Source organism: Erpetoichthys calabaricus, chromosome 7, assembly GCF_900747795.2.
Source record: "Erpetoichthys calabaricus chromosome 7, fErpCal1.3, whole genome shotgun sequence".
Classification (NCBI taxonomy): domain Eukaryota; kingdom Metazoa; phylum Chordata; class Cladistia; order Polypteriformes; family Polypteridae; genus Erpetoichthys; species Erpetoichthys calabaricus.
Window position 1 is genome coordinate 39,166,838 of NC_041400.2, and position 15,571 is coordinate 39,182,408.

Sequence of the window (15,571 nt, forward strand, 5' to 3'; positions counted from 1 at the left end):
CTCAAGTAAGCTTTTTTCACGTTGTCATTATGGGGTGTTTGTTGTGTGTAGAATTCTGAGGAAAAAAATGAATTTAATCCATTTTGGAATAAGGCTGTAACATAACAAAATGTGGAAAAAGTGATGCGCTGTGAATACTTTCTGGATGCACTGTAAGCTGCCAGTCTAGAGATTATGAGAAACTTAAAACACATACTGTATGTTTGCAATGTGAGTTAAAACTCAAAGACACTTGCAGAAGATATAAATGCAGAAAAGTGCCCAGGCTGACATTCAAATACAGTATAAGACTCTAAAGTTACGAGGCATCAGTGTTAATGAATATGTTATTATGCTACCATTACACTCATCACAATATAGGAAATGCACTGGAAAAATTATACTTTAATGATCTCTTTTACTTAAGTGATATGTGATGCTGAAGAAAATAACTTTGCAAGCCAGCATTTCTTAGCATCTATTCGGAAACTTCTGAAAATTACATATACACAGCCTTATATATGTCTACCTTTCAAATGTGATTTAAGGAAAGTACAAATTAATGGAGCGATCTAGGGATCTGCCATTCCAGCTTGGAATAAAAACTGATACCAGAATCAGCGAGGAAGAGGCTGACTTTTACAGAGAGCTACAGCATGTATATAAAAACTAAAAAACATTTTTTTTTCTGCTCAATGTGATGTGACAGCGCTTTTTTCATATTCAAATAGTCCTTGTCTTCATTTGTCTGTTATGAATGATGAGCCTGATAAAAGGCAGTAAAAATGATGGATTACAAAAAATGAAAATTTGACAATATTGTAGGAAGAATGATTTGCCTGGCAAAACAATGCACACATGGTGGTTCAATGACCAATACTTGTAACTCATTCTGCCATCTGCTGATGCTGATCAAGAATGAAGTTTTAAGAGTTATATTGTTATGAGTTCATGAGAGAAACTGAATTGTCATCCCTGATCAAATTCATGGTCAAAAAAATATACTGTGGTGGTGAATGTAAACAATGTAAATTATGCCGTTCATTAATTTTTTCCTATAAAGCCTCCACGGAAACATAAACGTGTGCTGCTGTTAAACTGTAAATTTTTGAAGTTATTTGACCCATTTCAATACAGTAAGCTAGTGCAAGGGCCCTTATATTTGTCATAATATGGTCCTCCTTTTGGTGTATGCCATGAGTTTGCACCTCACCACAGACAAAATGCAAGTGTAACTGTATGGCAGAGAAAGAAGGACAGAAGGATATTTTCACTTCAACATATTTTCATGGCAATCAATCATTATTTTATATTACTTCCTTCACAGAACAGAAAATCTAGTCAGCTGAAGGTGCTGCATGTAATACAAAATATGCCTTGATACAGAAAATCTAGTCAGCTGAAGGTGCTGCATGTAATACAAAATATGCCTTGATATGAAACCTGTCATTTTCATCCATCAACATACAAGTGCTTGGTGACTGGCTGAATAGTTTTAAGAGACCCTCCTCTAGTGGGCACAATTTAGACCTCTGTGCCACAAGATTCCCCAGGCAAGCAAAGAGCATGCTCAAAGTTGTTACTATCCATCACAGATAGGAGTACCAGAAAAAAATTACCCCGAATTACTGAATGAAGCAGCTATTTTAACTGACGATGGTCTGACTTCATCATTCTCTGACAAGTCTGCATCTGAAGTGTCTGCTGTAAACATGGCACTTATGTGCCAAAGCTGTATAGTATGTCCACTCTACCGTCAGTGTTTCTATTTCAAGGTGCTATTATGTCATCACTGAGCACAAGGCAGGAAGTAGCCCTGAACAGAAGGATACTTCGTTCTAATTATCAACTCTTTAATGATTTTGTGATAACAAACTCAACAAGAAAAATTTTATTATGGGCTTATATTCATCTGTGCTGAGCTGACAGAAATAATTTGCCCCTATATATTACATGTAATCTTTTAAAAAGCATTACAAAAGGGTTTAAATGTCATACCCAGAAGACATCCAAGTTATTAGATATAATTAAAGCTATGAAAACTACAGTAATGGCCATAGTAGAAAAGTCATTGACTTAAATTTTTAAATATGTTTCCGAACAGCTAGTGTACAGATTAATGAAATTAGCCATCCATTAAAATATACTTAGTACTATAAAAGGATTGAGGAATGGAGCAGAATACACATATTTTGTTAGATGAGTATGTCCACTTGTCACTAACCCTTTGCAAACAGTGCCTGTCTGTAGCCCACTGGGAGACATATTACAGACATCTGTACAAATACACATACAGATCACAGATTTATGAGGATGTTGGCTGTGTCAAGTGATGGGTGGACTCAAGCCACATGTCAAATAAAAGCTTTCACATATTAAACATAACTAGAAAGACTGAACGACAAAACTCCATAGGCTGGAAATTATCCAATGTGTACAAATTACTGTATAAGAGGATAAATATACAGTATAATATCTAAATGTGTCTAGCAGTTGTTGCCAATGTCACCTTAATTAAATATAGTCAATGCCAGTCAGGGATATAAAGTTAAGCTCATACAGCATTTTTTCCACCATTGGGCACTATCTATGTAAAATGTCAAAATCTGTCTAGGTGAAGAAGTAGGAGAGAAATATTACAGAAAATGCATTGAGACACCACCAAATAACAGTTAAAGGTGTTCATTTTCAGAATCACTAAAGGAAAATTGAGTTTCCCTTTATGGAACTGGAAATGATCTCTATCCCAGCAATCACATTTCTGCACAGCAGATTGATCTTTTTTTATGCCATAATGTTTCTAATACTGACATGGCAGAAATAGAAGATTCCACAGTAATGTTGTACATCATCATCATAGGGTATAATCATCCTTGGAGAAAGAGCTTATTAAAATGAATATATATAAACAGGCAGGAAAGGAGGCATTTTGTAAATGATAAATTTCTACAGATTTAATTGTGACATTTTTTTACAGATTACAAAAGTGACATTCTACAAATACAGAAGGAGATTTTGTTTATCATGAGGACAAGTCAAAGGATTTCTTGAAAAGTAGATTTAATTTTGCTTTTTTGACACTGATGCAGAGAAAAAGACTCTTTAATGAAAAAGTGGTCTATATTAATTACAAAAATAAAACACAAAATATTTGATCTCATTAATTATTCACCCCCTTTGACACAACTAAATTCTCACTGGTTCCAGCCAGTTGCTTTTAGACGTTGCATCATTTGTTCAATGGAGATCATCTGTCCATAGTGAAGGGCTTTTAATTGATTGTAGGGTAAAATCACATGCATCTGGAAGATTCAGCTTGTAATGAGTGATTAAGGTGGCCTAACCTACATAATGAAGACAACAGAACACTCCAAACATCTCCACGAAAAGGAGATTGAACAGCAAGTCGAGGGATGGATATAACAAAATATCAAAGTCACTATATTCCTCGGATTCCTGTTAAAAGCAATCATTAAGAAACAGAAAGAGAATGACACAGCTGTACATCTGTCTCAAGCAGACTCTCCACAAAAACTGAGCAACTGTACAAGAACAAAAGTGAGGGAAGCCACTGAGAGACCTATAGAACTCAGAAGGCAAGCTACAGTAGCTGAGATTGAAGAGACTGAGAATACAGCAGCAGTTGGCCGGGTGCTTCAACAGTGACAGCTTTATTGAAGAGTGGGTGGCATTAAAAAAAAAAAGCACAGAAACATTGCCTGAGGCACTTGGGAGGCTCTGAAGTCAGTTGGGAGAAGGTTCCATGGTCTGACAAGACCCAAATTGAGCCTTTTAAATGTTAGCCATCAGACTAAATGTCAGGCTTGGCATAAGCCAAACACTGCATTTTATATAAATCTTCTTGGGAGAAGATTTGTTTTCCAGTAAGACAATGTTAATGTCATTTAGAGGCTGAGTCAGGGTCCAGATTTCAAAAATGTTGAGAATTTCTAGCCTTGCAGTAAGGAGACCTGGGTTCGCTTCCCGGGTCCTCCCTGCGTGGAGTTTGCATGTTCTCTCTGTGTCTGCATGAGTTTCCTCTGGGTGTTCCGATTTCCTCCCACAGTTCAAAGACATGCAGGTTAGTAGCAATGGCGATGGGAGTGTGTGTATGTGTGTGCCCTGCGGTGGGCTGGCACCCTGCCCGGGGTTTGTTCCTGCCTTGCGCCCTGTGTTGGCTGGGATTGGCTCCAACAGACCCCCGTGACCCTGTGTTAGGTTATAGCGGGTTGGATAATGACTAACTGAGAATTTTTACCAATAAGAATGGGGAAAAATGATCGTGTCCAGATGTGCAAAGCTGATTGAGACCTGAGGACACAGAGTCAAGGCTGCTATGGCTGCAAAAGGTGCATTTACTAAATCGAAACTTGAAGAGGTGGATACTTACATGATAAATTATTTTGTGTTTAATATCTGTAATTAATTTAGACCATGGAGAGTTGAGTTCATGTGCAAAAGTGTGAAAATGCCCTTAATAAAATTAAATTAAACTGAACAATAACATCTAGTAAAATATTGTTTGGCCAAATAAGTTTGTTCAGCATGAGTTCAAAGAATAATTTAAAACAACACTATAAAAAACAGATACTAGACAACACTTTGTAGTAGTATTTCAAAACAATGATCATGGGAATCTGAATTAAAGTACTGGTTCATGCAGTTTAAGAAGAAGCTAATCGTTTATTAATCATTAGCAGCAAACACTCATAATGCAAAATAGCCACCTTACACTTTCATCTCCCTTTATTCAGTAATCATTTCTAAAGTGACCCATAATAGTATTCAGCACCATGTAATCACTTAACTACTCATAAAATATTTCAGAAATATAAAGGACAAGTCAAATGGATTTTAAATAAAAATCTGAAAATCACTGAGAGCTTTGTTTTCATGTGCTAAAAACACTGAGCTACCACTGAAAAGCAAACTGGCATTGCATTTACTTGAGGTATTCCACAACTTGGAGGTTTATTCATGGAAGTAGTTAAAATGAATTGAGGAATTCAGGAAGAACTAGCAAAATCAAAATCTAACGGGGAATTTTCATGAACACTGAAATTTGTTTTTCTGATCCAAACTGCTTAATCATAACCACAGCAATGAGTCAGTCATCAAAATCTTATGAAATCACCAGAGTCAAAATTGAGATGTGACAAAAGAGAAAGTGTCAAGGCCAGAATACCAAAAATGAGACTTTCTAATTGAACTTTTTCACTGACTGAATCTGAACGAGAAACTGAAGGCAAACTGCCACAGGATAAAAACTTGAAAAAGCATCACAATGATGAGATGAGCTCTCGCTATAAAAACAACACTTGAAAGAACTGATGATAATGTGATAATTTGTCATAAGATTCAAAAGTCTGAAATTTTTTGTTACTGCAATATGAGCTTTTACTGCTCAAAAAAGCTTTATGAACAGAATGTGAATTGCACCCACAAAAATCAAAACTCTGAACTTCTATGGGACTAGAAGATGAGCTTGTGCCACTTGAAAAGGCACCGTGAGCCACCATCACAAAATCCAAACTAAAATATGCACTTTACTATGAGGGTGTGCCACCACAAAATTCAAAACTCGACAATTTATTTACCTCTGAAGGCACTTCACTGCAAAACTCAAGACTCAAAAAGTATTTTTTCTATGGGAGTTTGTCTCTGAGGGCTCACATTGAACAATCCAGACAAGGCTCACATTGAACAATCCAGACAAAAGGACTCCTATTGCTCCCCTCAAATCAATTACAGAGCCATCCTGACATGACTCACCAAGGTGGTCCTTAGCAATCATGATATGCACCCTAACAATTTGTTAACTGAATACTGAGAATGCAAATGAACTTAAAATTTAAATGAAAAAGATTAAAATCTTTGTGAGGTATGAACATAAAAATGAAACATACAGTACATGAAAATAAAGCTTGACAATCCAGCTTTCAAAATATCATTACCTAATAAACTAACAAAATGTATCTAAAGCAAAAACAAAAATTTATTACATAGCCCAAATCACAAAAAAAAATTATTCATTACAATATAAGACTGTTTCATAAAAGAAAAAAACTTGCACTGAAGATACTTGTGAGTAAACTGACAGTTCAACAGTAAAGTCAGTAACAGTAGAGTGTGGAGATACCACAAAATAAACCAATTAAAATGCAACAAAGAAAACATGTTACCTGTCATGACTGGAATGTGACTACAGAGATCTACAGACAGATCTTGGGAGATTTTGTCACAGTTGATTAACCACAAAGCCTAAACAGCATTTGTTGAAGGATATCTTGCATAATAAGTTTTTAGCAAAGTGTTAATACCAGCATCAGGGGGTCGTAGGTGCTAGAATTAACAGTCAGTAGCTTTGAGTTTTGAAGGTGATATAATAAGGTATTATAAAGAGACCTAGTTTAGTCAAGCCAGTGGAGAGGTGAAATGCTCATTATCTTCCAGCAACAGTCACAATTCTGGCAGTGGCATTTTGATCCTGTTGTGAACATGAAGACTATTTAAAAGTGACCTGCAGGAATCCAATTCAGAGGTGATGGAGGTGTAACTATTTCTGTATCAAACGAGGTTCAGACTTTAGCAATGTTTCTTAGGTGGTAGAAAGATATCCAGATTTCAGCTAAAATGTGATATTTTTTTTTAAAGTTACAAGTGATGTCAAGTGCATATATAACTCTGGTTACAATGGACACTGGGAAAAGTTTCAATAACAAAGATCTAGTGATAAGTCAGGTTTCCTCAGTTAACCTGGAGAACCAAGCTCAACTTAGCTCTATTGTACATTAAACAACACTAATACTCTCTCTTTCTCTCTCTCTTTCTATGGCTGAGTTAAAGAAAATCTGTTTTTCCCCCTTCAAGTGGTGATAATCTAAATAAATGCATTACACAGTATTAATACCTAATTTTAATTAATAAATATATTTCCCTATGACTCTGCTGTTTACTCCTAGATCTCCTACGCCTGTTAGTAAACATTACACTCCAGTCTCTGCAAATCTAAAGGGTCATGTGTGTGTGGATGTGTAAGTATGTGTGTGTGAGAGTGTCTGTATGAGTGTTTGTATGCATTCATTCACCTTAGCCCTGCACTGGAAAACACTGTTTCATAAAATGAACAAATATCAAAATAATTGCAGCTGCAATTTTTTTTTTACCTGCATTATTATCAATCTTTAATTTAATATTGTTTTTTGTATCAGTAAGGTGCTGCTGGAGTATGTGAATTTCCGCTTGGGATTAATAAAGTATCTATCTATCTATCTATCTATCTATCTATCTATCTATCTATCTATCTATCTATCTATCTATCTATCTATCTATCTATCTATCTATCTATCTATCTATCTAATATTAAAAAATCACTTATTAATTAGCTAAGCAAATGCAATGTAGGAGCCAGGAGGCAAGAACCAACCATAAATCAAAGGTTAAAGCACTGGACATACAGTATTTGAGCAGAACAACCACATCACTGAAATTTAGCGTATTGTGATTTTATCCTGCTGTAAAAATACAGCATGTGTCATAAACTAGGACCATTTCGAAGCGTCACTAAAGGAACATGATTTATCTTAAAAAAAAGCAACCTTTTTGATGTCCCCATAATTTAAGCAAGAGACGTTTGGCTGTTATGCAGAGTTTGGCTGGCACTTAGTAAGTTTTGTTTCACACATACATAGAAGTTCTCAGATTTGTGAAATATCAAAAGGGTCCTCAATGCACTGCATTAAAAAGTTTGCAGGATTTCCTTTTGTCGTGAAATATGCAAGGTATGGTTAACAATCCCTCCTACTGCTAAGTCAGTCAGAACACTTGCCGTAATGATATCTTCTGTCACACACTCGTAGTCATCCTGCTTAGCAATGGTATAGAAACAACTGTCTCAAAATAGTGTCACCCATAATAAAAACAAAATGTCACCACGGGAAGAAAGTAAAAACTTGGTCTCCAAACTCCCAAATATGATGTATCAATTATTTTTAGAGACCAACGAATTGCTACAAAAAATTATAATCAAAACCCAGATCATGACGAAGATAACAAAATTACATTCATTTTTATAATGAATATGAAGTGTATAATAAAGTGGATTAGGCAAAGTTGGTGCACTTTTCTATTCCATGTGTCACCATAACAGACACTTCAGCTAGCTTTATTACTCTTTGAAGAAAATAGAAGTTGATAACAGGCTTCTACACTACAGGTGAATGTATCTCACGTTCTACTGCATGTGTAATGAAGAACCAAATGAAAACAATGAATTCATGATGAATATGACTTTAATATCTCTGAACCTACTGTTCATAAAAGAAGGCAGAGTAAATAAGATATGGGAACACTTTGATTCCAATATTTATATCCCACATGATAAATGATCCCCCATGACATTGAACTGCAGACTGTTATGTTATGAAAAATTATGATCCAGATACAAAAAATGTGGCTCATTTTCTTTTAATCTCTATACCCTTTATTTCATTCCATAGCATTCTTTGAATTTTTCTATTTGTATTATACTTAAAAGTATCTACCTTATTTTTCTTCTTGGCTTTATGTTTTTGCTTCCTCTTTGTCTTTTAAAGATATAATCATTTCAGATTTTATGCACTAATGAATATACTATATACATTAATGAGCTACCAGCTCAGTCTGCACAATAGTATGCTTATAGGAATATCTATTAGATATATAATAATCCTAAAAGCCAATAACCTAAGGAATTTTAAGCTAGATATAAAATATTAACAAAAAACAAGAATACAAAATACAATTTTTCCCAAAAAGCAGCTTTGCTATTTAATTATATTACTCAACTATAAAAAATTAAAAAAGAAAAATAGATTAAAGTAAGATTTAATTAAGTGTAATAATACATGCTATTACATTAGTAAAATTCCAGGGTGAAGTAAACACAACTCAGACTTATTGGTTGAGGTTTGATTGCAAAGTTACGTGTTGACAGAAATGGCTAACTCATATGTTGCTGTTGGATTATTTAGAACAAGTCATTTTGTACATGGTGGGTATTGCTTGCCTTTTCATTTTGACATCTGCCAAAATGATATGCTACAATCAAAGGTCTTTCTTATTCTTATGAATAATTTGACTGCATGTGGGGTATTGTGTGCAGTTCTGGTCACTGTATTTCAAGAAAGACATAACAGCACTTGAAGCTGTGCAAAGGAGAGCAACCATGTGCATCCCAGGACTTAAGGATATGTCCTACAGTGATGAACTCGAGACAATTAAACCAGCAGTGGAGACTGCATGGGGACCTATTCCAGACCTTCAAAATCCTCAAAAGCATTGATGAAGTTGATCCACAGAAATTCTTTGAACTTAACAGTGAATCACGTACTCAAGGACACCAGAGGAAATTAAGGGACAGTGCATTTAGGACTGAAGCCAGAAAGCATTTTTTTACTGAAAGAGTTATGGGAATCTGGAACAAACTACCAAGTCATGTAGGTGAATCAGAATCCTTGACAACCTTTTTAAGTACCTGGATGAGATATTGGAACAACTTAGCTATTGGTTAAACAAATCAATCTGATACACTGAATGGTCTCATCTGGTTTGTCTAGTTTCTTATGTTCTTATTCTTATGACATTTTTCACCCAAACCTCATTTTATAAAGCGGAAACTAAAAGAAGGAATGACTGTTTATATTAAGACGTGTACTTTTGCATTGTCCGGAGCACATCATCTTCAGTAGGTTATAGTTTCAGCAGTCTTCACTCATGATTTTAATAAATCAGGCTAATAATTACTTTAACAGCGGAATAAAAAAAAAAAAAAAATTTATGAAATAATATATTTCATTACTTTTATTAGTAGTATTGTCATAAGTACAGTAGGCTGCACTTCTCAAAGTGTGTGGCCCAGAGAACTACAGAAAGTCACCCTAATTTAAATTAATATAAACACAGGAACAATGATTCCTCCATGCTGAAATCAGCAGAATTTATGTAGAAAAGGAATCAAGAGATGACCTAGAACTAAAGCAACATGCAATGGGTCAAAACCGGTGAGAAAAAAAAATCACCAAGGCTCAAAATATTAAAAATAATAGACATACCCATAAACTGGGGTAAAACTTTACTGTTAGATCATAGTCAAAAAAGCAGAGCCAGAATTTGTTCCTCAGAAATATTTTAAAAAAAAAGGGAATTCAAATTTTAAAGGTCTGGGCTCAATCCAAATCAAGGCCAACCCATGGCGTTCATTACATGACCTTTATACTCTTGACCAAGGTATGATACATACCATATACTTTCATTGTTTGGCATAGAAACTATCCACAAATACTCCTCAACATGCCAGCACCCATTAAAAAGCAAAATGGCATTGCAGGAGAACGCAACTTATATTCAACTTTGCTAAAAGCATATCAAATACCAAAACAGATGTCACCACAAGATTCTTTGACCCTAAAAAACCCTAAAACAACAACTAAATCATTATAGAGTTCAAAGAGAAATTTGTAAAAAATTCAGAAACAACAGTCTGATCCATGACTGCCTCATACAGATTAGATTTCCGGCAACTTTTCAAGGTAATTTTACTACATTTAATTTAAGATGATGGAAAACATTTCAACCATTCCTGAGTATATTAGGATCACATTACACAAAAGTATGTTACATGAAAAAACAATGAGCCCTATTGCTTTTGAGCTTTCATTAACTACTTTACTTGTACTACAAAAGTCAAAATGAACTTATCTACCAAAGCAAAATACAAACTAATTTAGCAGAGAAGAAAATAAACTTTTCTCATTTAAACACTAGAATTACCAAAGCTTACGAGAAAACTTGTAAATCCGGCCCACCTTAAATCCACTCACACGTCTCCATTCAGCGTCTTTTGTCTTGTAAATGTGTTGATAATCCCAAGCAGCCTGCTATACCATCCCTCCCACCGCAGGAGAAACTGCAAAAACGTCTCCCAACTGAAGCCTTGTTTATCAGTGAGTCAGGTACCTAGGCTAAAAAAATACATCGTTATTCGGAACATATGCATTTCATGTGTGTTCCGTGTCAACAAAGATCTGTGTAAGCATAGGATGACAGGAAATGTTGAACACATACCTAAAAGACAAACTTTTTCCATGTTTTAGTACTAACAATAAAATGTATACATTAAGTGTATAATGTGTGAAGACTGAAGTCCAAATATAAAATTAGCACTTTCACAAAAGATACAAATATAACAGAATAAATGTGCTTTTTTTCCAAGATTATAACTGAAGAAAAAGAAATCAGGTTAGTGTTGCTTGTCATCTTGACTTCTTTGGTAGTACAGCGGTTAGAGCCGCTGACTCCTATTCAGAAGATACTGGGTTTGAGTCATAACGTCTCCCAAAATAAACGTTTTGAGTAGTTAGCTGTTCTTATTGTTACTATTATACAATAAAAGCATACATTTGATTTGAGTCTGTAACAGCCACTGTAAATGTATGGTACATGTAAAGTTTAACATTTTTCTATTCAGTTTTATTCTCTCGGTCGCGTTCACACTCGCCCCTATCTGACACTGCTGTTTTCAAATAAAGACGCGCTATAACAGAGGTGAACTCAGATCGGAGAAAGAGAACAGATTCCCTTCCCGTAAGAAATGTCCACTCACATATAAGAACAACGCAGCTGCACCAGGTGTAAAGGCGAAAGATGGCACCTTTTGGGTACAGGACAAGGTCCGGCATCATCCTGCCAATCACCTGTCCTTCAAAGAAACAGCACGGCTTACAGAGCTCGCCAGCGTGTCGTGCAAACTTCTGTTTCTGATTATGTTTTGTGATGGTCTTTACATAAGAAGCATTTATATTTTACTTATATAAAAGCCAGATTGAATGTGAGTGGACATTTCTTGTGGGGAGGGCTTCTGCTCTCTTTCTCCGATCTGAGTTCACCTTTGTTATAGCATGTCTTTATTTGAAAACAGCCGTGTCTGATCAGGGCGAGCATGAACGCGACTGAGAGAATAAAACTGAATAAAAAAAATGCTAACTTTGACAAGCACTATAAATTTACAGTGGCTGTTACAGACACAAATAAAATGTATGTTTTTATTGTATAATATTAACAATAAGAGCATCTCTCTACTCAAAACGCTAAACTTGAAAAGCTGCCAGCATCGAACCCAGAAGCTCTTGATTGGGAGTCAGCAGTTCTTAGCATTGCACCACGCAAGCTTTCTTTTTTCTTCGGTTATATTCTTGAATAAAAGCGCACTTGTTTTGTTATACTCGTAGCTTTTGTGAAAGTGTTTATTTGATATTTGGACTTCAGGCTTCACACCTTATACACATGTCATAAAGACGGTCCTTGAGTGTGTGGGAACTTTTAATATTTGAATCTGATGATTGTATATAGCGCAGAACTGACCTCTCTGTACTATTCTGTCCTCTGCATCTCCTGAAGTTCAAAAGAAATACCAATATGCAGCAACATATGGACATTGGCCAAGATCGGAAAAAAAAAAAAAAACAAATGCGGTCACTAACTACAACCACATGAAGGTATGCAAATGAATATAATGTTGCATTAGTGCAACAACGTTTCCGAAATGTACAATACAGGTCATAAAATGAATTATTCCAAATGTCATATATACCTAAGTCTCGCTTTTTTTTTTTTGTCAGTGCAGCTTTGACATCATGGATCAGGTGCATACTAATTCAGCGTGAGCAGGAACACTCAAGAAGAAAACTGAATAAAAAAAATTCACATCCACATTCATTCTCAATTATGCACACCACTTACATCCATGTCCACAGTTTTCCCAGTCCCAGTCTCGTTCATGCACAAGATCTGACATGGTTTTCAAATAAAGAGTCGGTATAACAAAACAACGTCAGATCCTTAGGGGGTTTTGGGGTGGTGGGGGGGGGAGTGTTTGTGTGGGAGCTTGAACGTAAGAAAATAAAACTAAAAAAACCCCGCTAACTTTAACTATAAATTTACAGATGCAAATCAAATGTATGTTTTTATTGTATGATATTAACAATAACAGCAGCTCACTACTCAAAACGGTAAATTTGGGAAGCAGCTGATATCGAAACCACAACCTCTTGATTGGAAGGCAGCAGTTCTTAACATTGCACCACACCAGCTTTCACATCAACTGCCTACCGTAACCTGCTTTCTTTTTTCTTCGGTTATATTCTTGAATAAAAGCGCACTTGTTTTGTTATACTTGTACCTTTTGTGAAAGTGTTTACAGTAATCCCTCACTACTTCGCGTTTCACTTTTCGCGGATTCACGACCGTGGATTTTATATGTAAGCATATCTAAATATATAACGAGGATTTTTCGCTGCTTCGCGGGTTTCTGCGGACAATGGGTCTTTTTACTTCTGGTATTTGCTTCCTCAGTTGGTTTGCCCAGTTGATTTCATACAAGAGATGCTATTGGCGGATGGCTGAGAAGCTACCCAATCAGAGCACGCAGTTAAGTTCCTGTGTGCTGCTGATTGGCTCAGCGACGGAGTGCTGCATTAACCAGGAAGTCTCATCTCACTCATTCACCATTAACGTGCTCTTGCTACTGCATTCAGGGGATTATCACCTTCATCGTCATCATTTTTACTGCGCAGCATATTCATCACCATCATCACGTCATATATAGCTACATGTACTTCGCTACACAGTAAGTGTAAACTTATCTACTGATTTCATATTGCTTAGCAGTTGTCCCTGTTATTAATAGAGTAAAGGGTGGGTTGTAAACAATACAGGGAGGGTTTAAAAACGTCCAAATACACGTTAAATAATTAAATAAATATGGTGTCCCTACTTCGCGGAAATTCAGTTATCGCGGTCGGCCTTGGAACCTATCTCCCGCGATAAGTGAGGGATTACTGTATTTCATATTTGTATTTCAGGTTTCACACATTATACATTTCATGTCTACATTTTGTCAATTATTACTAAAACATGAAAAATGATTTCTGTGTTAACAACGTTTTTACAGAGATTATTGATGACACTGAACACACATGAAATGTATGTATTCTAAATGACGATGTACTTTTTTACCCAATAAAGCACCAGCACTTCACTCGAAGATAAACACTGAGCACTGACAAACTGCTTTGCAAATTGAACTGCAGCAGTGGGTGGGGGGATGGAATAGCCAGCTGCTTGCTGCTTGTCTTAATCGGCACATTTACAGGACAAAAGACATTGACGGAGAGGTTAGAAAGGATTTAAGGTGGGCTGGATTTATGAGTTTTCTCGTAGGCTCTGGTAATTCTAGTGTTAAACACTTTTGTGCATACCTTAACAACAGGATTCAAGAGGACCACACCCGACTTTTTAGTAATCACTTGCTTAGTAGTGTAATGGTGCTCAATAAGTTGAGGAATTGTTGCAAAACCAGTGCCTTCAAATCTATACTGATTCTGAAGAAAAAAAAAATATAAAAAACAAGTTAATACAAGAACAAAATATAGCACTGCATTAAAGTAAAATACATTTAAAAAATACTTTAAAGAAGATCATAAAAAACATGTCACAATCAACAACAACATTTATTTCTGTAGCACATTTTAATACAAAATATGTGGTTCAAAGTGCTTTACAAGATGTCGTTCGTGTCAGTATCTAAGTAAGATGCAGTAATGCTGATATCAGCTCCCATTTTTTTATAATATTAAAACAGGGGTAAACCAATTTATGGAACTACAATTACTTTTCACATGTTCATACAAAAGAATGGAGAAATTCAGTGGGTATATATGTTATAATTAAACCAAACTATCAATACTCTAGATGGAGGCTATTCAATTACAAATTTAGTTAGGCCAGATTGTTAAACCAAGAAATTTAGCTGGGCCAGATATTTTCAGCAGCCGGTAAGCAGCAGATTATAACAGATTTTAAACCAACACAAATGTATTGAAAAACAAGTAATGTTTATTCATTGTTTTCCTTTTAAATTTGGAGTCATGTGACAACACAGGCACATCAAAATGTGCAAAAAACAGTAAAAACACAACAAATGAACAGAATCTGAGGTAGTAGCAATTTTTTTTCTTCTTTTTGAAATTAAAAAATATATATAAAAATATTTTTAAAAACCATGTTTATATTAAGCTAAAAAGTGCACTAAAAAGTAAAAAATAAGTCTCTCATACATCACTCGTAAAATAAAAGGTGGGCGTTTTTGCTAAGATTTTAAGAAGTGTTTTTTGAATGTTGATTGATGAAAAGCGCCCACGGTTTTATTTTACGAGTGATGTAAAGCACTAATTAGTGGGTCTGACGCTAAACTTATTGTAGCCTTTCATCATTCAGTGTTGTTTACCTGGCTGTCAGTTCTGTTAATTATTATCAGGATACAATAAAGGATGCAAATTTCACAAAAAAATAACAAAACCACAGGACAACAACAAAAGAGAGGTACGTTTTTAAAGCAAAAGTAGAAATATTTCTAAATATATTATAAATGTAAAAATCATACTGCTGTGCTTTTCTAAAGGCAGAATAAGAGAAGTTAAAAAAACATCTAAATAAATGAGATCAATTATTATCACTAATTGTGAATTTGGCTGGAATAAAAACCTGTAGCCACCAT

At 35.3% G+C, this 15,571-nt stretch overlaps 1 protein-coding gene across 1 annotated transcript in view; it reads right to left on the reverse strand.

The window, feature by feature from the left end:
* Positions 1-15,571, reverse strand: part of fer (fer (fps/fes related) tyrosine kinase) — a 396,648-nt gene that overhangs the window by 191,913 nt on the left and 189,164 nt on the right. The window contains exon 12 of the mRNA XM_028804820.2: positions 14,274-14,396. Coding sequence (XP_028660653.1) covers positions 14,274-14,396 — 123 coding nt within the window. The remainder of the gene's footprint in view (positions 1-14,273; positions 14,397-15,571) is intronic.